Source organism: Cottoperca gobio, chromosome 13 (assembly GCF_900634415.1).
Source record: "Cottoperca gobio chromosome 13, fCotGob3.1, whole genome shotgun sequence".
NCBI lineage: Eukaryota > Metazoa > Chordata > Actinopteri > Perciformes > Bovichtidae > Cottoperca > Cottoperca gobio.
Genome location: NC_041367.1, coordinates 20,191,636 through 20,217,245, shown reverse-complemented (window position 1 = coordinate 20,217,245; position 25,610 = coordinate 20,191,636). Strand labels below are relative to the sequence as shown.

Genomic DNA, 25,610 nt, shown 5'->3' with positions numbered 1-25,610 from the left:
TTTGTGGTATATATATTATAGAATGTGTATGTAGTATGGAACCAGGATACAGCTAAAGAAAATATCACCACCTCCTCATGTTTTACTTATAATATGATATATTATTTGACGCATTAATTGCAAAATTAACAAAATGCTAGAGAAAACAAATGGAAGGAAAACTAAAATGAACATGTCTAAGACAACTGAGATATTACAAACATGTTGCCCAACTGCACAAATTATGTTTTTATAATTCATCACTGTCTGTACTCGTGTTTTTACTGCAGCACAGAGATACAAAGAAGGCATCATCTTACAAGCAGTCTGCTCTGGCTCTGGAGAGGTAGGCACTTACTGTACACACGCACACGCACGCACGCACGCACGCACGCACGCACGCACGCACGCACGCACGCACGCACGCACACACACACACACACACACACACACACACACACACACACACACACACACACACACACACACACACACACACACACACACAAGGTGCCCATCTCGAGCTGGGAGATGAGCACTGTGAGCACCCTTCTACCTAAAAAGCGCCCTTCTCTCCTCTGTGCTGCTGTAAAAGCATCACTTTGACTGGAGGAAGGACTGAACCTTGTTTTTTTTTACTTTTGTCTTTCTCCAGCCCCTGAGTGTGTCTTTTGTAATGAGAGCATCAGAAAGCTCAGAGTGCTCCAGGATTTGGGAGGTATAAGAGAAAACACTCTGTTGGGATTCATTTCATTTCACTGCACTTTCCTATCTGATATGAACTTAACGTAGGTAAAGAAATAGAGGAACTTTGTGCTGATAAAGTCATACCATCAAAGTTTAAACACAATAATAAGAATTTAATCAGAAAATTTGAAAAAAAGACACTTACAGAAGTCACTTGTATGGGTTGCTGTTAAAACAAGGGTACTTGTTTTCTTTGAAATCTTGCCAAAATAAACAGACTACTGAATATTGCTAAATTATGCTCAAAACCAATCAAGCAAACAGATTTAGGTTTAAACGTATTTCGTTTGCATGACCCTTCTCAAGGATAAGAGTCCTAACAACAGGGTTGCAGTGCACTGCAGAGGAAGCTTCTGTATAGTATCACTGTGAGACGCATTGAGGTCAGAAACTAGATGACGTGGAAGCCAGAGTTTTTGCTTTGTTTGCCTGTTTTAATGGAAACTACTGCATATACCAGTTTTAGCAGTAAGTAAAGCAGCAGATATTCATTTTAACTGTGGAAGGATATGAAAAGAATAGCCTGATATAATGTAAAACAACATGTCATGAGTACCAATGCGTCAGTACTAACTTCTCGTTTTTTCACAGTACTGCAGGTAGACAAACAGCGTCCCCTTGTTCCAGGGAAGATAGAAAATTTCCCTGATAATGCAACATTTTTAACAACAAATCCGTGTTGAAATTGGAAGAATTTGAAAAATTGGAGAGCTAGTAACGTTCACTATTAGCTACCGGTGGGCAGCACAGTCAAATTGGGCTAAATAATTCCATTGAGTTACATTATGATGCGTTTAAGATCTAATTAGTAAAGATTAGTTTTGGGCACAGGTTAATTATAACTTTATCATGATGTGTTCAAATTTAATCTTGTAATGCTTATTTTTGGCGAGAAACTTGTAGAGAATCATCAGGGATTAATAATGCATTTGCAAAAAACAGAATGCAAACGGTAATAAAGGAGTGTATGTTGAAATAAATGGGATCTATGGTTTTGTTTTGTGGAATTTCACCCCTCACATATTTCCAACCATATTTCCCCATAAACTTAATTTCCCCGTTTACGTTCCCCTGCTGCCGGTTACTTAACCATTCCTCGCTTTAACAAGAACTTTCTCGGTGGGTGAGTATTTGCCCACCGAGCCCCACTTCTCTGGAATAATCTCCCACTGCAAATTCTGAAAACACATCTTTTTTCTGTCAACTGTGATCTTTCCTAATTATATCGTCTGGGAACCAAAATCACTGACTTTTACCTAAATAACAAGGTTAGCTACCTCGATCCTGTTACGGATCTTTGTTTTTAAAATGACTAACCTTAACCTTGTTGTCATACAAACATTATGACATGTAGTGTGTGTGTGTATCTCTGTGTACTTTTCATGTAATATTGTGTGTTTTCTTCTCTGTTATTTTTCATCGACTTAAAGTAAAAGTAAAGTGTACAGAGATTCTCGGTAATGTGCACTTTGAAGGAACTGAAGTTGAAGTTGAAGTTGGAGCGGCAGAGTCGGCCTTCAGCTGTCTGCAGCTGGATTTACAATTCACTACTATGGAATCAAATACTGCAAGAAGTGCAACATCTCAAAAACGAATAAATCAGTGTATTTACTTAAATTATATAGTTTATCTAGCCAGCTTTTAGCAGAGAGCAACCACATAGTTTTTAAGAGGTCTACTACAGCCATGAAATCTGCTTTTTAATCCAAGGAGACTTCAGTCTTCTCTGTCTTTCTCAGCATCACTGTCCCAGTTCAGTTCAACTCTAAACTGGCATGCGAGCTGCATGAACGATGTTTCTAGAGTATCGAAATAAAACTGGAATTGATTGAAGGAGCATAAAAATATAACATCAGATCTTTGTCTCAGTTAACCATTTGCTCTCAGTGAGAGTGCTAGTGTCATCACTGCTCCATTGATGTTCTTACCGCACATACCTCCACACCCACCCACACACACAGTCCCTCATTTACGCACATACTTTCTCATATACTGCAGAGTCGGCACAAAACTGGAGGTCAAAGCTTAATGCACACAGGGCTTTATGAAGTGACGCAGTTGTATATGTAGTAATATGTCAAAAAGGGAAATGAGATAAGGGCACTAATGTGCATACATCATTTAGGTTTTGCCAACTCATTTGATTCACAAGAGCTTTTTAAAATGATTATTTACTTAGCTCTAGCAATGCCAATGGCTACAATACTACTACTGGTTCAGAGTCATGGGATCATCACTAAAAATCCAGTTCAGGACAGAAGACCTCCCATCAGCCTTAGCTCTAAATTTAGCAAAATGCAAATGGCTCATGGAAACATTAGCATGCTAAGATTCTAATGTTACCATATGCTGACCCTAACATGTATGCATGGTAACGTTTTGTATGTGACGTGCCACCCACATGCTTGACATTGTGAAATAAATGCTCCAACATCGAACTGTAAGTAACCAACACTAACGTCACTTAGCTATGTTTTAAAAGGAAAGGCTTACGTTAGCATGTCAGCTTAAAGCATGGCTGAGCCTAAGTGAGGCTGAGGCTTAAGCTGATGAAAGTTGAGCCAAATCTGACAATGCAAAGGATAAGATATCCAAAAATGCCCACTATACAGAAGATAAAGAAGGAAAACACACCTTCAGGTCAAACATCAATCCATTATTAGCAATTATTAGCAATGATATAAATAACTAAACTTGTTTCTCCGTCATCTATCCAACTATTTAGTTTTTGACACCCAGGACCACTAGTATTCAGTAGACACAACAAACCCTGGTTTCTCCAGATATGCTGGCTGTGTACAAACACCACAAGGAATCATATATGAGGAGAGGGGCAGCTAGACAACTGCTACAAACTCAAAACAACAGCTAAGACGCTGAGACAAAGGTTCAAATATTAATTAAAACATATGGCTTATTCACAGTCTATTCACCTAAAACTATTCTACTCTTTACGTGTGTGATACGACACAGAGAGAGTGGGCGATGGTGGGATCAGGGCCGCAGAGGCAGACATTGTTGTTCTTAATTAGGCCAATTAATTATCAAGCATAATGAGAGAGAAGGGGACAGGAATCAAAAGCCCATTGGATATAGGCTTGTGGAAGAAGCCATGTTCAGTGTGCACTCACACACTCCCCCACATACTCACATACACAAATAAACACAATCTGCTGCAACTGAGGCAAATCATCCGTAACAGCCAGCAGCTTCTATTCCGTCTAAATCACTGCAGAGTTACAGTACAGACATTACAGAATGACTAGGCACGTCTTTACAAGCAACACATCTCCTAAAGACATGCAGAGCACAGTTACAGGTGTGGTGGTGGTCTCGTGATCTAACTTACCAACTCGAAACCCTGGAGGCTTGTGAGTTCAATACCAGCAAGTTTCTCCAGGGGGTCTGTGCCTGTAGTTAGTTCACTGTGACGTCTGCTAAATGACAAATGTAATGTAAATGTGTGTTACATTGATGTGCAGCTCTGTACAGTTGCATCTGGGCATTAATCTTTCATCGTTGCACTCATTCTTTCATCCTTGTCAGTTTCATGTTATATCAGATCTACATATAATCACAGTTATTGATTAAACAATGCATTACACATTCAGAACACTGCAAACCTCAGCTTATTGGATTCATCCCTCTCCACTACACTACATTAACACCTGCTGTTGTAGGCTGAATCTCAGCAGTTTTCTCTCTCAGTTTTAAATCTTAACACATTTCTTCCCCCTAATTAAAGGAGAGAGAGAGAGAGAGAGAGAGAGAGAGAGAGAGAGAGAGAGAGAGAGAGAGAGAGAGAGAGAGAGAGAGAGAGAGAGAGAAGGGGTGTGAAGGAGGAATGACCTTCATACATGAGCTGTACGAAGAGGAGGGAAGACAAGGAGAAGGGAGAGATGATTGGACAGCTAGAGAGAGAAGTCGCTCCAGCTGCTGCCGGCCACTTGACGTCACAACAGAACACAGCACACAAGAAGCATCATAATCATCCAAAAAAGCTCTTTCACAAAGTTCCATCCTCTCAGACTCCCACAAGATGTCACACACTGACAAACACAGATGTGCTTGACGGTGTCTTGCACTAGGGTACACTGTCTATAGCTGAAAGTATTGGAGTATTTGTATTGGAGAATATAGTTACAGAACTTCTCCATTGTCCTGTGCTGTAAACGCTTTCTTGTCACAATTTCAGCTTTGCATCAATTCCAGAATCCCTTTGGAAGATCCCTATGGAGGTCAGTCCCTCTCTTCATTGGAGATCATGGCCTTGCTCTTCACAATGTTGAACTTGGTCTTTTAGTGTGAAAGCCCTGTGAGAATGCTTCACACAGTTTTTGTGTTAAGCTCCAAGGCACAGTACAAAACATTTACTTCATTTTGGTATGTACTTCCTTTAGAACGAAACATTAATCAGGGCGCATAAACTCACATGAAGCAAGAGGTGGTGTAACTGGGGGTGGGGTAGGGGGAGACATTTTGATCAAAACAGATCTGATTTGATAATGATGGACCTTGTAAGACCATGTGTCTCTCTAAGAGGATGAAGATATTTCCTGGTGTCTTGTCACAGATATTTGGATCCACCAGAGTAAAATGCGGATGTAGCCTTTGCTATTGACAAACCAACAGCAAGTGTCATGTTAAGCTTTGATCCTGATGTTAGCCTTTGGTTAGCTAGAAGCACTGCAGAGCTGGAATCTGCCTAGGACTTTAAGAGACAGACACTTTTAAGAGATCTTGTTGTAAAGAGTGCTTTCACTGAAGAGGGGGAGAAAAGGTGGACAAACAGGCCAAACTGTGCCAATGTCATCTGTAGCTACCAAAGATTATCTAAGATATTTAAGTAGTTTGAGCTATTATTCAGTTCCCTGGTTAAAGCTCTGCACTCTACACACTGAAATACAGATACACACTTACAGATGGCTGACGCTAACCTAAAAACAGGCAATGTGCTTCACACAGTCCTTCACGGCAGAGAGGTTCTTACCCGATTACATAAATAGACTGGGGACTCTCAGAGGACACCAGCAGAGAGACACAACCAGGACACAAGATGCAGAGTCTTTGGACAGGAAGTACCATCTACCAGTGAACAGGACCACAATCAGCTCTAAAACGCTGCAATAACAATTCACATGACTATTTACCTAACACATCCAGCCCAAAGATGTTTTCGTTGTATTAATATAAATCATGCAAATATATTAATTATAGGACCTCAGCCACAGCACAGTACAAAGGAATAGAACAATGTTTCTATCACTAGTCAGCAACTTGTACACATTCATATCAATACTGCCGTGACAAGATGCCAAATCCTATGAATGTTATCTTGCAAAACACTTTAAGTTGCTTAGCAACGGCCATGGAGCAGGCTTTTGGGGTGAAGCTGGAGTTGCTGTGACCACGAGAGCAGGACACACACCAACACACGTTACTGTACTTGTGAGGATCACATTATATATTCCTAACATCTAAACTTAATGTTATTCCTAATCCTAAAACTAAGTCTTGATCTTCAAACTGCTTTTTTATTGTGAGGCAAATAACATACATTCATCTGAAAACAAATAACTTCACTTAGCGATGGACTCCTTCATACATTAGACTCCATATTTGTAGAGGTCCAGGTGCACAGATCCTTTACAGACCACCTTTCAGACAACCAAGGCCATTTTTCAACTGTAGTCATGACAAAATATATATGAGAATAATGCATTCATAATCTCTATAAACAGATATCTGCCTATAATCCAGAATCTGCAGTCAACGGGAGAAAATGTTGCTAACAGAAGCGTTCTGGTTTCTGTTTGTAGTCCGAGTAATATTGACCAAAGAGGCGTAACCCACGGCTATAGTATGACGATCGTTGTCTCGTCTCAAGTTGCTAATCGGACTGGAAACAATGACTGGCGCATGGAAAAGGAAGTCTTGGGCGCTACACCTGAACCCCAGAAATATTGCCTGCTGCCCCCAGAGACTAAATCCTTGTCAGACCGATAACCGATGGGTTCTGAGATTGATGCATTTATATCAGTTTTCATCACACATGTATTCTTGCTTTGCAAATGTTTTTATTTTTCAATGTACAATATATTTAAATTATGCAAATACAAGAAACTAAAGTGTTTCTCCTCCTCCTTTTATCTGTCTCTGTCACTCTCTCGCTCCTCCTGTAAGCATTTTCCAGTAACCAAACTCTGCTTTCAGATAAGCACGTGACCTATGAATCTATAATGGAACCAGCCCGGCACTCTCAGGCTGCTCTCTCTACGTTATACACACACACACACACACACACACACCGACGTCACAGTGCCCACCATAGAAGAAGAAATACAGAGAAAAGGCTGGGTTCTTGGCAACAGGCTCACAGTAATTAGACATAATGAGCTGATTATAGGCCAGTAGTGGGTGAAGCTGCGTACCTGTATAGCCCTCAGCCACAGTGATGCAATACCTCGACTTCACTGCTTTACTTGAAGCTTTTCTGTTGCCGACTGTTCAAGACCGTTTCCACTGGACAAACATGTAACACTTGAAATTAGGAATCTCAGGAGCTTCCACTTTGAAAGAATTTTGTTTTTAATTCGTGTTGATTTTGTTTGTGTGAGTTACAAAAAATGGAAGAAAATATTAAAATGTGATGAAGTACAGTATAGTTATTTCAAACCATTTCTTAATTGAATTTACGGAACAATCACTGCATTGTGATATATACCATTAAAGTGATATATAAATGACATATTTCCTCCAGAAGAGAGTCAGTCCCCACAGACCCTCATGTTAAAAGGCCCAACTTTACAGCAGAAATAAACATGTTTATAGCCTGCTACAAAAAAAAACAGTTTTGGTCTCTATAGCTAATTTCCCTATTCATAAAAACTGTACTGGGAGGTGAAATCTTTTACATAACTCACCTGTTTAATTATATTAAGACCTGAAGTTATTAGAGGTGTGGCCGCTTTGAGTGACAGGTGGCTGCCGTTTCAGGCCGCTAACCGCTAGCTGTCTGCTTTGAGCTTTATAATGGCTCTTCGGAAACCTATGGGTGATGTCACTGATACTGCGCCATCATATGATACTGCGCCATCATATGATATCAGGCTATCGTCTGAACTAGAGCTGCAACCAATAATTATTTTCATTATTGACGAAAACGTCAGGAAATAGTGAAAAATCACAGCTCAGAGTGAACAGTCCAAAACCCAAATAATTCCAGTTTACTGTAATGTAAGACAAGGAAAAGCAGCAAATTCTCCCATTTAGGAAGCTACATCAGATTGTTGGCATTTCGTAAATGTTAAATGAATCAGCTGTCGTCTCAACCGCGTCAAAGGAAGTCTTAAAGCATGTGCACAGATAACACATAACGTAGTGTTGAGCATTGGCTCTATAAATCTGCTCCCACCAGGGAATTCTGTGTCCGCCCTGCCCAGGATCAGACTGCAGAGGATCAAGTCAACTGTAGGCACCATCATAGTAAGATGAGTCTTAATGACTGAAATACACTCAGTATAGCAATAGTTCATGTTTCAGATAGTAGCACAAGTACTAAGCTTTAAGATAATAAATGTAGTGTGCGTTTGATGTTTCTTCGCCAGATTTACAGTAGTTCTTTGGCTCTCAGAACAGATTATACCATACACTCTACACAGATAAGATTGCAGCCTGCTAACTTCACAGGTTTGATTTTCTACAACAGCCCATATGGATTCATCATCATCATCCATGTGTCCTGTCAAAACACTTTCCGCAGCCACTCACTGTTACTCACTCTGAATACTGTACCAATAACAGGCACAGCGAGACTGCTGACTGCTATCCATCAACATAGTCTGATGACCTGCAACACATTCAGCCCAGCAGAAGGATGAGCATGGAGGGCAATTAGAGACTAGGTTTGCTGTCCGTTTATAACCCATCAGATCGCTCTGTTCACAAGGTGGAAAAATCCTCCATGTGCCCAGAGCACTCTCAAACTATCTCAACTAACTATTACACAATCAAACCCTGCTGGCACAAAGACTGAAAATGCATCATTTATGTATTTTTCTCGACCTTTGCCTGAAATGAAGTTTATTTTTGATGTAAGTACACAATTCTTGATCATTTAATAGAAAAAGAGTTAATGTTTTCTGGGGGTCATTACATTTAATGAGCATCAGGTCTCAGGTTTCAGGCCAGGCGATTAAACTAGAGAAATCTATTGACAACATAGATAGCAACATAACATCTACGGCCATCTGTAGTATTATAACACGAGAAAATGTCATTCAATTATCGCCTTCACTGCCTCTCACAGGCCAAACACAGAGGCACTGCACACAACACTATGTGAGACTTTGCCTTAAGTAGGATAACAAATCAGTGATGAGTTACAGGCGGCCTGAGGGAATGTGGCACTGAACTAGAGTTACACTGACCGGTACTGATTTTACACATCTAGATCCACGAGTCAGAGGTGTGAACACAACAGGCCAAAGTCAACCCAGTGAAACCTGGACGTGCAGCTGGGGAAACACTGGCTAACCCAATTTTGTCTGCGACGACTGCAGCTTTACACAAGAGGCTGATGTGCTGTATAAATCTCTTTAATATGAAACAGATCTTATCAGAGCACAGAGCACTGTTGAAGGTTACGGCGCTCCCCTCTCTATATAAAACCCCTCTGTAATACTTTCTGCCCTGGGTTTGGTACGCTTTAATTAATTAACGCATTAGTTTTTAATACAAGGACTATTGTTTAAAACAGTTACACATTTGACATTGGGTAACTCAAAGGCAACTTTGATGATTGAGGTGCAAGCTGTGTTTACACCAGTGATGCCTGTCTGAAGGGAGACATTTCTCTTTAAATTATACATTTTCAAAAGATAAACTATATTTGACAGCTGCTATTCATCTCTCCAAACAGCTAATATAACCACTTATTATAGTCCGATAAAATCAACATTGTTTTCTCTGCTATGCATTAGCGCAGTAAGCTAGTGAAACAAATGTATCAGGGTCTCCATGCCCTACATACCTATAGGAGGTATACACTTGATGAGTATAGACTTTATCTCTGCAGACAGTTAAACATAAAATAGAAATGTGGTATAACGCTGTGCCACAAAGATGTCTAGTATTCAGCACTTTCATATGTGACTGTTCAAAGAAACATATGACAACAAGCAAAGCTTCAAGGATGCCAAATTTAAATGTTAATTCATTTTGTCAAGGAGAATATTGACGTCTGCCAAACACAGACATTCTTCAACAACAAAAAGGCAAAGTCATACTTTAAGAAGAGCGCATATTATGACATGCAGCTGAGTGGCCCAAATCCATACAAACCCCGCCAACTTTCAAGCAAGGTTTTAAAAAAGTACCAAAACTGTATCTGTGTAAAAGGAAAACTCTGCCATTCAGGGACCAGCAGCACTCACCTTTTCAATTTTGTCCAGCCATTCCTTATTCTGGGCCAACTCTGCCATGAAGGCCTGGTGCTTCAGCCATTTCTTATGAAGCTTCTGGGTCTCGTCTCGGCTGCTGTCCCTCGCCATCAGCATCTTCTCACACACCCAGTCCCCCAGCTGTATGAGAGAGCGAGAGAGAGAGAGAGAGAGAGAGAGAGAGAGAGAGAGAGGTGTCAATACTGATTCCTTATTTAAAAAACATTTGGATACACCAAAACACTCTCACACACACTAGGTGCAGGCTAAAATTGTGTCCAGTTCATAAGAGAAACATATGCTTGATTGCATAAGAGACACACACACACACACACACACACACACACACACACACACACACACACACACACACACACTTACACTACATTATCATAATACACACATTCATTAGCTTCTGGAAACAGGATAGAGTGTACTGTAGATAAACCCACCAGCGACTCATACAGTGGGAAATACAAGGTCAAACACACAGACATGAATGTTTAATGACGCACAGCAGGCACATGTCGGCAGACACACGTGTACCAACAAGCATGGCGGCAAGAATTCACATGTACACACAACACAGCAGATCCACAGCCTCAACACACACATAGCAAACACATACAGTAAACAACCCCCCACACATCCACTGTCCATCAAAGAGTGAAATGCACATTTTGCACAGACTGTGTCTGTGTGAGGCAAACACACAGTGAGAACAGCTCACGCCTGCGCTGACAGCATCACCGAATATTCAGGTCAGCATCAGGACCCTCGTTACTCCGTCATCAACATCCTCACACCGGCATGCAACACAGTTCCACCTGCACCTCCGACCCTCTCTCCTAACTCAACTGTAAAGCGAATAACTCATTTACCGGCAGCGTTTAACGGGAACAGCCCATGGGATTGTGGCAGCTGCAGACAGCCGCTGGTATCCTCATCCTCGCCGGTCTGCCGTCACACACATGCAAAGACGCTCTTCACCGCAGAGCCAGATGGAGAGAGAATGAGGAGAGGAGAGGAAAGAGAGAGCTATAGAGAAAGAAAGACGCGTTTTCTGGAGAGCTGAACACGAGACAGCCACACAAAAGGTGTGCTGAGAGGAAAATGCCAAGCAGGAGGGTAAATAACAACAATACGGGAGGCTGAGGAGACAGACTGAGACTTCAAACTGAGGCTGCGCTCCTCTCTCTCTCTTTCTCTCTCTCTCTTTCTCTCTCTCTACTTGCTATGTTGTTGAAGATTCGCTGTACGCTCAACCAGGAGAGAGAGGAGGGGCGGGGGTGGATCAGTGACGAGCGAGAGGGCAAGAATGAGGAGGATTTGAGAGAAGAAGAAAAAAAATCATCCTCCCCAAAACAATAAAATGGCAGGCAGCCGAGCCAGTGCATGGGAGCCCCTCCCCTGCCTCACACCTTCAGCATGTGGGAGAGTGAGTGAGTGAGTGATAGGCTGAGTGAGTGAGCAGGCTGCCTAGCTGGTTGGGGTGGAGGAGGAGGAGGAGGAGGAGGAGGAGGAGGAGGAGGAGGAGGAGGGGAGAGGGAGGAGTGAAAGACTGGGATTGGGATTTTTGGAGTGGGGTGTAGGGGATGCAGGCAGCGCCTCCAGGCTCACCGGTCACGGATAATGATGCTGCGCTGGAGGAGGTGGAGGGGGAGGTGGGATTTAAAGGGTGTCAAAGCAGGAGGATGAATGTGAAAGGAAAGAAAAACTGAAAATCAGGAGAAGAGGTTTTTTGGGGGGGATTGAAGCACGCCGGTTACAACCGAGCTCACGACTTCTCTATAGCTGCTTTTGTTTTATCCTTCCCCGCCCGCACTCCACACTCCACCCCCCTCTACCATCCCTCTCTTCCTCTCTGCAGCAGTCCCAGGCAGCTGTACTCTCTGCCTCTCCAGCTTGCATGACTCTGCTGCAGTGGTAAAGCAGAGAGAAGAGAGATAGAGAGAGACACACACAGTCGAAGTATGGACAGAGGAAAAGAGAAAGAAAAGAAATGAAGTAATAGTGGGACGAGAGAGAGAGACAGGTAGTAGAGGATTGGACAGATTAGTGATTTATCCTGGATGATGCATTTGTAGTTTGATAGATATACGGCTCCCTTCCCTTATAAGGACAAAGGTTGTTATGTTTGTCACCTCTTCCTGGCGCTAGCACACCCAATCGCACACAGTACAGACAAGTAAGGACATGCCAGCTGACATGAGTAAACACTCCTCACATGTACACACATACTGTACATGCAGACGCAAACAGGAGTGTGTGCACTCATAAGGATTGCACAAACACATGTGCATGAACACAGGCTCTCTCTCACACACACACACACACACACACACACACACACACACACACACACAGACACACACACATCTACAGCTCCCATGACTGCAGAGGTCATGGAGAGTCACAGCCTGATGCCCCCTTGAGACTTTAAATGAATTAAATGAGGGTAGAGGAGGAGAGAGGGAGTGTGTGAGTGTGTGTTAGGGGGTGGGGCAGTGGAGTATGAATGAGAATGAATGAGGGAGGGGGAGGAGGAGAAGTATGTCTGACGTAGGAGGGGAAGAAAAGGACAGAGAAGAAGAGGGAGAGGGCGAATCATAGCCTCATCATCATCAGTCCGGGACAAATGCTTGTCCACTGCACATATGAATGAAACATTTTTTTTTTTAAAGGATTTTTAAGTCCTGACAAAACATATATTTGACTCTGTATCCCAAAAAGAGGTCCTAACACCGTTTATCCTCAGCACAAGGCACAAATCCATAATATGTGACCTGACGGAAGAAAAGCTAAAACAGGCTGAAAACTGCGCAGAGGGACTTTTGCATGTGTTACATCTATTATATAGAGACACATTGTGTTCAACAATGCAGCCTTTGGGCATACACCTGCTCCCTTCCTGAAACAGACGGACAGTGAATCCGGGTAAAAAAGCTACAGAATGATCCCTAACGGAGTTCACCTCTTCAATAAAGTCCTGAAGATGGAGTTGTACTGTAGATAAAGAGGAACATACAGGTTGAAAGGGGACTTATATAGATGATATAACACAAACCAGCGTCACAACAAGCATCGCCACAAATTCCAACACCAACTTGCATTTGGTTACAAGAATTGTGTCCAATTACCAAGTTTAATATTATTGAGCCCGGAATACGGTGAACCTTGTTAGTCCACTGATGACTTCCTATAGGCACCTCCTGCACTTATGGTCAGTTTATCCCCGAATTCTGCCACACGTATATCTGCAGTGTGTTCTGAGAGGATTTTAGTTGAAGTTTAAGTTGAACCAATATGACATTTCCATCACCAAGACAATAAAACAATAAGTTCTTAGTACCAAAGGCTGTTCTGAAGCAGCAGTGTGTGTTGCTCTGAAATCTACCTTAAGTTACTACAAGGATTTTTTAACTGCTTATGAAAAAGTCTCAATTTTAATACCGATGCCTCTATATAACTTACATAAGCAAACGAGGCCATCAGCGAGAAGATTGGTTATTTCTATATATTTATTCTTAATGCCTGTGTTCGGGTCAGATTATCTGCAAAATCAGACGAAACGAGTTACGGCACGTAGACCGAAAGAGCCTGTTTACATTTTCACAGGCAAAGTTTGGCAGTGAGTACATTAGCCAGCTAAAAGGAAGCAGGAGGATATTTTTCTTTTGTATTTTCAGAAATCTACTTGCCCTAAATCAATTTTTACTTGCCACTATATACATTTGTTCTATTATCAAATAACAACAAAGACTAAAGTTAATTGTCATTTTTATCTTTATTTAAGTAAATGAATCTGGAGTTTTGCCCACATCCTCTTACGCCACCTAACTAAAATCAAGTTTCCAGGATAATTGAAAAGCTTGCTTGCGCTTCAGCTCATAAACTTTGTCTTTACCCACCTCAATTTTCTCACGGGTTCCCGATGGGTACAGCGCATGTGCAACTATTAACAGAGATGAGAAGAAAGCAAGATGGTTCACTCCTTAGCTACTTCCATTATCAGCTCCGCAAAAAAATATGTTTTTAAAAAACTTTCTACCACTTGCTGATTGGGCAAGCAAGTTGCTAGTTTTACTATCCCGACGTCAACCAATCAATCAAATGTTATTTATTTAGCCAGATATTACACATTTGTCTAAGGGGACTTCACAATATGTACATGATACGAAACCCTTGCCTTTTGCAGCGGACAATTAACACTATACAAAGAACCTCCATTAATGTGGCATTTTACTGCAAGCAGGCAATCCTCTTTGTTGATGATTGAAATACATTGTGAGACGTGGTTTACATCAATACATGAATTTACGCTGGTGGATAAAACATAGCTAGCTAACGCTTTGGCTAACTTTAGTTGAATGAAGCTGTTGCATTTGTCGAGCAAAGCCAGCACTGCAAAGATTTCTGTGATTATGAGCAAGATTGCACGAGGTTTAGAAGCTAGATCACTGAAGTGAGCCGCCAAAATCAACACAAAATGAAAGTCGCTTTAAGACCAGACCAAAGATTATAAACTGTAGAAGATCATTTTGTGTCCAGCCAAAATATCTGATGGTATAAAGCTCAGTGTAAATGTTTTGGAGAGTGGATGGAAAGCAGCAGTGAGAAGCAGGAAACAGAAGGATGCAGCACGGACCGAACAGAAGAACACACCCTGGCAGCAGAGAGCTCAGGTTCCTACCAACTGACGCAATGTCACTGGCCCACTGTAGGAAGCACACACACACACACACACACACCACACACACAGACACACACACACACACACCACACACACAGACACACACACACGGATACACACACACAGTCGGTGGAAGACTCCTCATGCATACTGTATTTCTACAGACACGCATACCACATATGAGCAGACAGATATATATACAGTATGGCTGACCCACGCACACACACCTATACACACACACACACACACACACACACACACACACACACACACACACACACACACACACACGTGTACACATTGAGATACACTCTTCCTCCTTTGAATTAGTGATGAGGAGCTGTGCTGCTGAATTATTCAGTAGAGCCAAAGAGAGAAAGTTGCTGAAACTAAACAAGGTTTTGGCCCAGAAAGAAGCCTGTGACTCTGCAGGGTGAGAGAGCAAAAACTGCAGTAGCGAGCAGAGGTGAGCCGTGTGCAACGCAACTGGACATGCATGAGTGGACCATGTCAATGAGAGCTTTTAACAAAACCCATTGGGATTAAATCCTAAACTAATGTATGCATGTTTTTGCAGTTCAGTAAATCAGTATGTATGGTTCTGGTGTAGCTTTGAATATAAGGAACAAATACTAAACTGAAGGAAAATGAAATAAACACTCATTATCATGTATGTGCTGTCAGATTTACTGATGTAGATCATCATCTTATGACAAACGGCTTTAATAATTAAGTGAAGTGATTCCATTTCAAACTATATACAAGCTGGTTGGAACTTTGTCATTACGACACTGGCAGTAATTGACAAATCTTAGTGTTTCCATTTCCATTTAAATTTAAAATTGTTGTTACTTGGGACTGCTAATTCAAACCCCGTATATTTGGCTTATTTTCCAACATCCATTTAATGTTTTGAGTATTGGTCATTGCCAGGATATCTTAACCACATAACACAACATAAGTGATAAAAACCTTTGAAATAAAGATTTCTCGCGCTGCCACTAGAGGCTGCCAAAATATAAAGCTGGCTGTAACAAAAAGGAACAAAGAGATGATCCTCCCTTTATCTTTTCCTGTGAAAATGCTCTTTAACCGATTAAATACATGACTCCTGCCCCAGTGAGTTCAACCAGTACACCCAGCATGCTCTCCTCTCCTACCTCAAGACAGTCCTGAAGAAACCTCTGAAGTTCCCACTGGTCGTTCAGTTTGTCCAGCCACTGCTGGGCCAGCTCTCTGTTCTGGTTTCCCCTGAAAGAGAGAGGGACAGGACATTTAGTGACAAATCACAATAACTAAAAATGAACAAAACTATAACATATCTAGCCGTATCTATTTATATATTTATACGTATATCTATCTTTGCTTATCTTTACACTTCCCAGATAACTCATTGTCTGACCGTAATATGACTAAAATTCCCAACATACAAGCATTTTAAATGCCTGCTGATGGTCGCCTGATATTTGTTTTTGTAGATCAAAGCAAACAAGACCAGTTATCATTTGTACCTGTAAAAAAAAACCTTAATTGACGTAATAACTGTGAAGTGATTTATTACAGAACCACAATGTGACACCCTAAAATAATTATGTTGCACTATGCTCATTTATTTGTCCCCATAGGAGAAAGACAAATGTCCAATGAGTTAATTCATGTAAATGAAATCTAAAAACCATATGGTTCTTCACATTGCTATTGTTGGACACATGCACACACAGAAATCCCAACCCCCACCCAACACACACACACACACGCACACGCACACACACGTGCACGCACACACACACACACACACACACACACACACACACACACACACACACACACACACACACACACCACCACTTCAGCTATCACACAGATTTCATGGTCAGGTGTCAGTTGTAGACGAAACAGACCGGGCTCTGTTTTCTGTGCTTGGTTTCATTTACACTTGGGGGTCCCTTCTCTTCAAATTCTTTAGCTGCTATTATTCTTTTTAATATTGTTGCATTGTGTCCGGACAGCTGCTTACTTCTTTGTGCTTTACAATCAGCTCAACATACAGCTAGGACAGTGCAGCTGCAGTTGTTACTCCCTTTGAACAGAACGAGCATGAACTGTTGACTGCAACAACCTGAAACTTCTGGAAGAATTTCATCTTAAATGGAGATAGCTAACAGTTAATAAAGGAAAAAATAAATCTGAGTGTTTTTTCCAGCCACTAAGTAGTCTATCTGTGTTTTCTGCTTAAATGTTTAAAATGTTAGAAAAACACCCCAGAATATATAATATTTTCTGCTCCTTTTCATTCAGCATGAAAACAATTTCCACAGAGATAATCCATCACCGTATACAAAAAGACTCTTCTCTGATATGCTCAAACTGTATATTTATTTATTTATTTATTTAATTAAGCTTTAATTCATTTGTCCTGTTATCATGTTTTTCATTGAATCACAGTTGAAGCCTTTGTTTTACTTTGTGCATTTTAAATCTTCCATATCTTTCTGCTGGGAGGCATTAAACTCGTTAAGATTAAGATTTGAGTCTGTGCGGATTACACTGCAGCTCTAACGCACTATTATTGGAAAGCATATGTTCTTTTTGTCACAAATTCTATATGCCACATGCTCACACTCAGTGAACAACATCTTTAAGAAAGTCACAAAGCACAAAACTGAATCTAAATGAACCTTTGGAAGCTTTATAGATAGCTTTCATGCTTCTTGATGAAGTAAATATATTATATATATTATAAATATCTATATATATATAAATATATATATATAGTGTCTTCTGCTCCAGAGCTTTGGCCTCAAATTAGTCTAATCCAAGTAATTGTATTTATTACTCTTCATAGATCTTTTATTTGTTCTGTTTGTATGTGGTACCTGTTGGCGAGGGTGTCGATGCGCTCCTTGATGCGTTCAGAGTAGATGTTGCTCTGGCTGATCAGACTCTCTCCAGCCTCGATCACAGCTTTGATCCTGTGCAGATTCAGCTCCATGGTGGTGGTGAAGTCCTTGTGTTTCTTTATGGCGGCTTCGACTGTTTCCACCGTGGTGGGCAGCTCCACGTGAGCGAGGGCCGACTCCTGCAACATGAAGTTGGGAACAGTAAGAAGATTTCTTGATTCAGGAACTGATTAAGTGAAGTCACGAGATAAAAAGAAAATAGAAGAATAAAATAGAATAGAAATAGAAACAGAAAGATTACGGAAGAGCACAGAGTAGATTAGAGCGAGTCTTAAAATGTCGGCCTTATTTCTAAAAATACCTATCTACTAAACCATACGACGAAAAAATCATTTTTGGCCAATTTTACTTTTCAACACTCTGTTTTGATTGTCAAACCGACCAATACATTGTGATTAGTTGATCCAAAGATTATCCATTAAGTAACTTTCGAACATCCCAACGTGCTGCTTCTCTCTCTCTGTGACATAACTGCATATCTTTAGGTTTTGGACTGTTAGTTGGACAAAAACAAACTTTAAGAAATTGTGTAATTGTTGTCATTTAAAAGACTAAATGATGATTCAACTAGTCTATTCAATATTTATTTAGCATTTTCCCTTTAATGAGAAGGTAGCAGCACTATTCCTAAAAACTAAAGCTGTTTACATCGTTTTTGTTCGATCAATCACAAAAAAATGTTTGAAACAACAACTCAAACAATCAACATCATTACAAATGTACGTGGCCTCTGGACACGCAGAGAATAAGGAACCACTGCAGAAACAACAGGGAGAGGCAGACGGAGGTCTACGGTCTGGAACGTCTTTGATACTTATTGAAGAAGAAATGCTGCTCTAAATCACCCCCCCGGGCTAATAAGGAGCGCTGGTCCCCACACAGACACACACACGCGCACACGCACGCACACGCACACACACACAGGAGTGAAGGGCAGCTCTGCCTGTGACATTTCAGATTAGAAGAAACAAACCTCAGCATGTGATACTGAGATTAAATACAGCAATGCAGACTGAAGAGCCTGGTCTGACTGTTGGTTCGTACTTCATCACACAGGATAGTCTGTAGAGATGGAAATGTGCTGAAATCTTATTTAGCCTATATGGCGATATAGTGAAATTGGGAATTTAAAAATACCTGGACACATTATAAAAGACAATAGATAATCATCATTCAGCTGACAATGTCAAAATAGTAAATCTTACTTTCTGTTATTTCAGTCTGTGCTGATCGCTGCTTAAACTGCCCACAATCCTCGTGTGAAAATGTGATATTACTTTAAACACTGCACTTTAATTCTGATGATAATTATTCATGCCACAAAAATGTTCGTCCTAATATTTGCAACATCGTATTTTGTTAATGTAAACCGAGGTATGATCTTTGCAAACCAAATACGGGCATAGTCGACTAAACTTACCCAATAAGAAGCAAGTATAATTTACACATACAGTACGTAGATACCATCATACTCTATGTTAACACACTGACACACACATACACAGGAGGACAGCTCCTACACTTTATCATGAAGCCACACTGTAGATCTAGAGTTACTGGAGGCTGCTGCTTCAACAGCTCCTGCTCCAATATCACCTGCTGACACATACACACACACACACACACACACACACACACACACACACACACACACACACACACACTCTCTCTCTCTCTCTCTCTCTCTCTCTCAGCCGACCACACCCAGTCCAGTCGACACTCTACTGCAGTCAGAAGGCAACATTTGGTCTCTTCAGCTGTGTTCATGAAGGCACCAGAATGGGAAAGTGATGTGATTTAACTGAACCGATGATGTTCTCACCATCATTATCAAGTGAACCGACTAAAGGAGCGAGTTTTACCCATATGAAGGTTTGTCGGTTGTTGACCTCACATTGCATCTTAATGTATATAAAAGTGTAACATGCAAGACTTTGCTTCCCTATAACATACTGTATGTATGTACATTTCTATTTCTGCCCCAAAATATTTTAAAAACAGAATGATTTTAATTCACCATTTTGCTCCTTCTGGTCTGCCACCATCAAAACAGAGATGATTAAAAGGGAACTACAATTCCAGCCTCGTGGTTGTTTGCCTCCGCCAACCTGTCAAGTTGCACTTTACATACAAGTTTGTCTAAAATGTGTGAGAAATAGTCATAATTCTCACATGAATTTTTGAGGTATGGCCAGAAAATGTTTGACTTTTGACCACCAAATTCTAATCAGTTCATCCCTGGATCTAAGAGGATGTTTGCGCCAAATTTGAAGAAATTCCCTCAAGGCGTTCCTGAGGTATTGCATTCACGAGAATGGGACTGCCGACAGAGAACTTGGTAAAATGAGGCCTCCGTCCTCGGCTGTCGCCGTTATACCAACTGACGTTAGCCATCCTGAAGCAAAGCCGCTGAGTTAGCTAAAAAAAAGCTCCTTGTAAACTCCGACCACCTGCTCAGTCTTCGTTTGTCTCACCTGGTTGTTGAGGAAGGACTCGGCCTGTTTGACATCTCGCAGGAACAGATGGAAAATGTGAGCCTGGACCAGAACTTCTCTCCTGCTCTCCCACATCTCCAGCAGTTTGTTCCAGCCGACATCGAGCTTCTGGAGCCACTGCTGCAGGGCGGCCTGAGGAAGAGGAGCCTCATCGGACTCCAGCAGCTCGTTCATGGCCTGCAGGCGCTCGTAGTCCTCTTCATACCTGCATGGAAAAAGACAGCAACGCAATTAGTTATTCTCTGAACACCTGATGTGTTTTAAAGACCTTTTTGAGGAAGATATGTTCAAATGTTAAAAACAAGAATAGGCCTTTTTATGTCCTCAGCAACCCACCGTCCAATCTCCTCCTTCAGGGCAGCGTGTTTGTTGATGAGTTTCTCGGCCTCTTCTAGGTTGTTGGGCAGCTGGTCTGAGGCGGCGGCCGTCTGCGTCTGGACCAACCAGGTGAGGAAAGAGTCCAGGTCCTGACAGTCGGGGGAGGAACATGATTTACATTTAACCAATTCTATTGTTGGTCTACAGTACAGAAGTTTGTGCAGACTCATATTTTGGGTTTTCTGCATCGGAAAGTTCCTTTCATCTTGCAAAGTGAAATTTAAAGGCATATCCTGAGATACTTCCGGATTGTCAGTTGTGTCGAGATGCTCCAGCTTAGCTTGCCGCAGATACAGGTTATTCGTACTAAGATTTACTTCCTAAAGCAACTCATTTCTCCACCACGACTTTTTCAATGTCTGTTTATGTCTGGAGAATTTAAACCCAGCCTCTCACACATTCTGATTTGTTGGCTGATAGATTTGTGATCGACGTCTCTTGCACTTGAACCTTTTTCAACCTTTAAAGAGGCAGAGACGGTTTCCATTGCTCTAGAACACAAAATTACCAGAGCATTATGTGTCTGCATGGGTTGCTGATCAATACCAGTGATGGAATTATTACTGAAGTGCTGAAGTTTCTTTGGCTCAAAACAATAACTAACTCAAATCAACAATGTCATTTTACATTGTTTAGCTCATTTGTTTTAAACATTATTTAATTGGTTATGTCAGTTACATGCCAGAATCACTGGCGTAAGATGCGGCGTCGATATGTAAAGTCAATCTCTAAGAATAGTGAGTGATAGATTTCTTCCTGATGCATGAACTATCTCTGAGTACCTGAATGAAGCTCTGCAGCCTGCTAGCCACCGTCAGCGAGTCCTCACAGCCCTGCAGGGTGCATTTCAGCTCCTCCCACTCCACACTGATGCCATCAAACGGAACGAGAACCTCCATGGCCCGACCAGGGTGGGCGGTGGCCATATGCTCCGCCTCTTCCTACATGACATTATGGTGGAGCCTTTAATGCGGTATAATACAACCTGCGTATAAAATCATCTTAACCTCCATTAAATACTTTTGTGGTTCCTCACACTCACTGATTTGTTGAAAATTGAAAATGTGTTGTTTATTTATTGGACTAAATGCCCACTATGCTACTATCTATTACCATTACTGATGCATTCTAACATTTCCTGCAGCACCAACAGTGTTTTTTTGTAGTTCTTTTTATATAAATAAAGTAAACAGTTAGGTAACATTAACAATTATACCTGTCACATTATCTAAACTGTTTTTTATTTACTGTATATTGAAAACCTCAGTTGAAACCTTAAATAATGTCTTTCTTTAACGTTTGTACAAAGTATTTTCCCATAATTCCCTACCTGGAGATGCAGTAGTTTGGGCTCCAGGACAGACAGGGCCCCCTCCATGGTGGAGAGGCGTCTCTGCAGAGCCATGACTCCTCCCAGGTCGCTGCCCATGTACTGAGTGGCGTCGATGGCTTTTCTCTTGTCCTGGATCTGGGACTTGATCTCGGCACACTCCAGCAGGTAGTTCTGCAGGCGTAACATGGAGTCCAGCTGACCTTTCTTCTGCTCAACCAGCTCCACAATGCTGTTCCACCTGGTACCATTAGACGGACAGGATAGAGCAATGCTGAAAGTGAGTGTGGTTCCTAAAGCAGCAATAACTTTCTTCCTTCATACAGAGATATACGTTTTGGAAAAGCATAAACTGTAGGAGTACCGGGCTATGATTACAGCCCTCTATTGTTCCGGGTCAAAAGATCTGCTGCAAAACCTCAACAGACAAGTCAAGCAGCAGATGTAATCTAAAACAAAGAATGCACCAACTGAGAATATCCGAGCTGATGGGGTTGAAACCAAAAGTCAAAGTTAGATCTGGTGCTGATATGAAAGTTCTTGTTAAGAGGGATATTTTTGTTTTTGTCTGCTCAGTCAACTGAGATGTAATTGTGAGTAAAAGATTCATATTTTGATGACCTGATGTGACTTGATATGAACTGTGGTTATTCATGGGAGACAGTTGATTGCGTTTGCTCTCTGCTCTGGTTTCAGCCCAGGACATGTCTGCTCACCATATCGTCATACAATATGTTCTCCTGATTCTGCTCCAGACCAGCACGTCTCAATACACACCCATTCAGCCAAGAAACAAACACACACACACACACACACACACACAGCTCCTTGTGACTGTAATGAGGTAATGGCAGAGTAGCTGAGAGGCAGACAGAGCTCTCTGCAGGCAGGCAGGAAAACAGCTCGAGGACACTGACCTCAGAGCTGCAAAGTCATCTCATATATGCTGATTGTTGGGGGGTATGTGTGTGTGACGGGGGTATATAACATGTGTATGTATGTATACAGGGAAGCAGTAATGGATAAGCACACAAAGAATGATTTGCTTTATGTATTTATGTATGAAATAAAGGATAACAATGAATGTTAAGGAACAGAACACTTGATGATGTTCAGTCAAAATGCTAACTATAAAAACAAAATAATATTTACATACTGTAATAATGCAATATTGTAAGATGCAAAAACTGTGTAAAAGTTGCTTAAACCTGGGTGGCTCCGTCATTTCCTTCGTCTAACTGTTGTTGCGAGCTTTTAAACTATGTTTGAGTCATTAATTAGGTAGAAAATGTAAAGACGAAGGATGAAACTGACTGAATCCTTTTGGAATATGAGGGAAAATGTCAACCTTTCCATAATATATATTTCATATATTATCTCTATCCATTCATCAATGGTGGGTGGCTCTGATTTTAGCCACTTCTTGGTGAAAGCCTTTTTGCTTGCTGGCGGAAGTATTTCTAATTTTCTTATCATTGATATCAGGACAGCAAACACATTATGCAGATAAGGTCCTAAAATTGAAACCACATTTTAATAAGTAATACCAAAGAAGGCGATGAGATTTGTGTTTGTTTTTATTTTTGCTCTCGGCTGGCTTCGCCTTGACTGAGGCAGCCAGCACAGATGGCCGCCCTGAGACCAACACTATGTGCCAAGGTCACAAGACTCGTAGACACCCGGCCGTCATGGACCCTGCTGCCAGACGTAACAGTGGTCAGTGAATATGACTGAGACCCATCCTATCACACGGTCGACCTGGCCGGATGTTAGCGTAAATAACTGTGTCGGCCAAACAGACAGAGAGAGACTTGTGCAGACACTTGGAAGAGAACCACGCTGCTATTTTACATTAACATCTCGGAGACTGAACTCATTCTCTACGAAGATGAAAGAGCAGGTACAGTAGGAGTTCAGCCTTTTACTAAGACGGCGAGTGACAGGACACGAGGCGCTCGTCAAAAGACAATTACAAAACATTCACTCTGCAAACAAAAAGAATTTCGAGAGTACGAGTTCCCCTGAATAATTTGGGATGTCTCTTTTCTCTCTGCGTGTCAGTCCGCCTCCCTCTCCTCCCACCTACTCCTCCTCACTCCCGGGAGTGAATGTGTCTCTCCACACACAGTACAGTACATGAACATTATTAAATTCATTTCTGGAAGACTTTCATTTACTAAACCTTGTCTTTCAGCAGCATATCCTCCATGCTCTTTAAGTGTGTCAGTGCCTTGCTTATGAACACTTGGGCAGAAGCAAACACTAGTTAATAAAGATTTCTGTTAGCACTGATCTGATGGCCAAGCAATGCCAGTGACCCTGTAACGTCTGTGTTAGTGAGCGTAAAAAGACCCGGCTAGTGTGTTAATATTTTAACGCAAATGTTGTCGCTGTGCGTATAGGGTTAGTAGATGTAGTTAGTATTGCTGTGTAGTGCTTTGCTGACATTGTTATTATTAATAGTTTGCTTTGAATCCGCACACATCGAGATGACTGATTGGTCTGGCATCGTGACATGAAACAGCGGTTTATCAGAAAAAAAGAAACATTGAGCCAATCAGCGCCACGGGGCGGGGCTAATGTCATTGTCAATCTGTGCACCGTAGACGGCATTATCGCCTGACATCATACAGTAGTGTGTTTCTATTTCGCTCGCCTCCACTGTTTGCCTGATATCAGACAGAATTTTCAACTCGTTACAAACGCTCTAGTGATTCCCAAGGAAGTCGGTTAGAGTGGAGGCAATGCTGTAATGTGATTAGTTATTTATACAATAATCATAGATTTAAGTTTTAAATTAAAATCGTTTGTCAATCATATTGATATTTGTTTACTTTAATTGTATTCTTCTTCATCAGATTTTATCTTCCTCTGCGTTGTGTTTTAAACAAGGATCTAATGTATTGCTGTGCCTCAGGCAAAGCATTTTACCCTGTGTTTGTATAACCATGCACCAGTAGAATTAAAACGGCTGGATAAGCATTGTTGTGTTTTGTAAAGTTGTTGTAATTGTTACAGTCAGTAGAAGTACACGTGGCTGTACTTGTTGGGAGGTTTTGTTTCAGTACCTGGAGTTGAGGTGATCCTGACATCCTCTGACCTCTGTAGAGGACGGATGACCTCCATCCAGGAGCTGCTGAACTATCTGGTTAACGTCCAGGATCCTTCCCATCAGGCTGTTCATCTCCTGGTCCAAGCTCTCAAACCTACAACAAAGGGCATTGTGGGATACCATGGGACAAAGTCAGTGGTTTAAGAAGAAAATATTTCATCAGCTTACATTTGGTGTCACAGCGATTACACCTTCTCCCTCCCCTTCCTCACCCTCCCCTTCCTCACCTGTGTGCCACCATCTCCACATCCTCCAGTCTCTCTGGGATCTCCATCTTGTCCAACCACTGCTCCTTCTCATCAATCCACAGCTCGCAGGCATTGACCTCGCTGAACATGCGGTAGACGGCGAGGGCGTCATGAAGCCACTGCTGTCTGAGCACTGCAACCTCGGCCACCTCGGTATACAGCTGCTCCACCTCTCCCATACGCATCTGCACCTCCTGCAGGGAGGAGGTGATAAGACAGGAGAGGAAA

General features: G+C 41.6%; 1 protein-coding gene across 1 annotated transcript in view; it reads right to left on the bottom strand.

The window, feature by feature from the left end:
• sptbn4b (spectrin, beta, non-erythrocytic 4b) overlaps nt 1-25,610 on the bottom strand; it is an 81,967-nt gene that overhangs the window by 26,088 nt on the left and 30,269 nt on the right. The window contains 9 exon segments of the mRNA XM_029445894.1: nt 10,161-10,307; nt 16,020-16,110; nt 17,736-17,938; nt 20,294-20,519; nt 20,651-20,781; nt 21,475-21,633; nt 22,023-22,263; nt 25,091-25,228; nt 25,362-25,576. Of these exon segments, the coding sequence (XP_029301754.1) occupies nt 10,161-10,307; nt 16,020-16,110; nt 17,736-17,938; nt 20,294-20,519; nt 20,651-20,781; nt 21,475-21,633; nt 22,023-22,263; nt 25,091-25,228; nt 25,362-25,576 (1,551 nt within the window).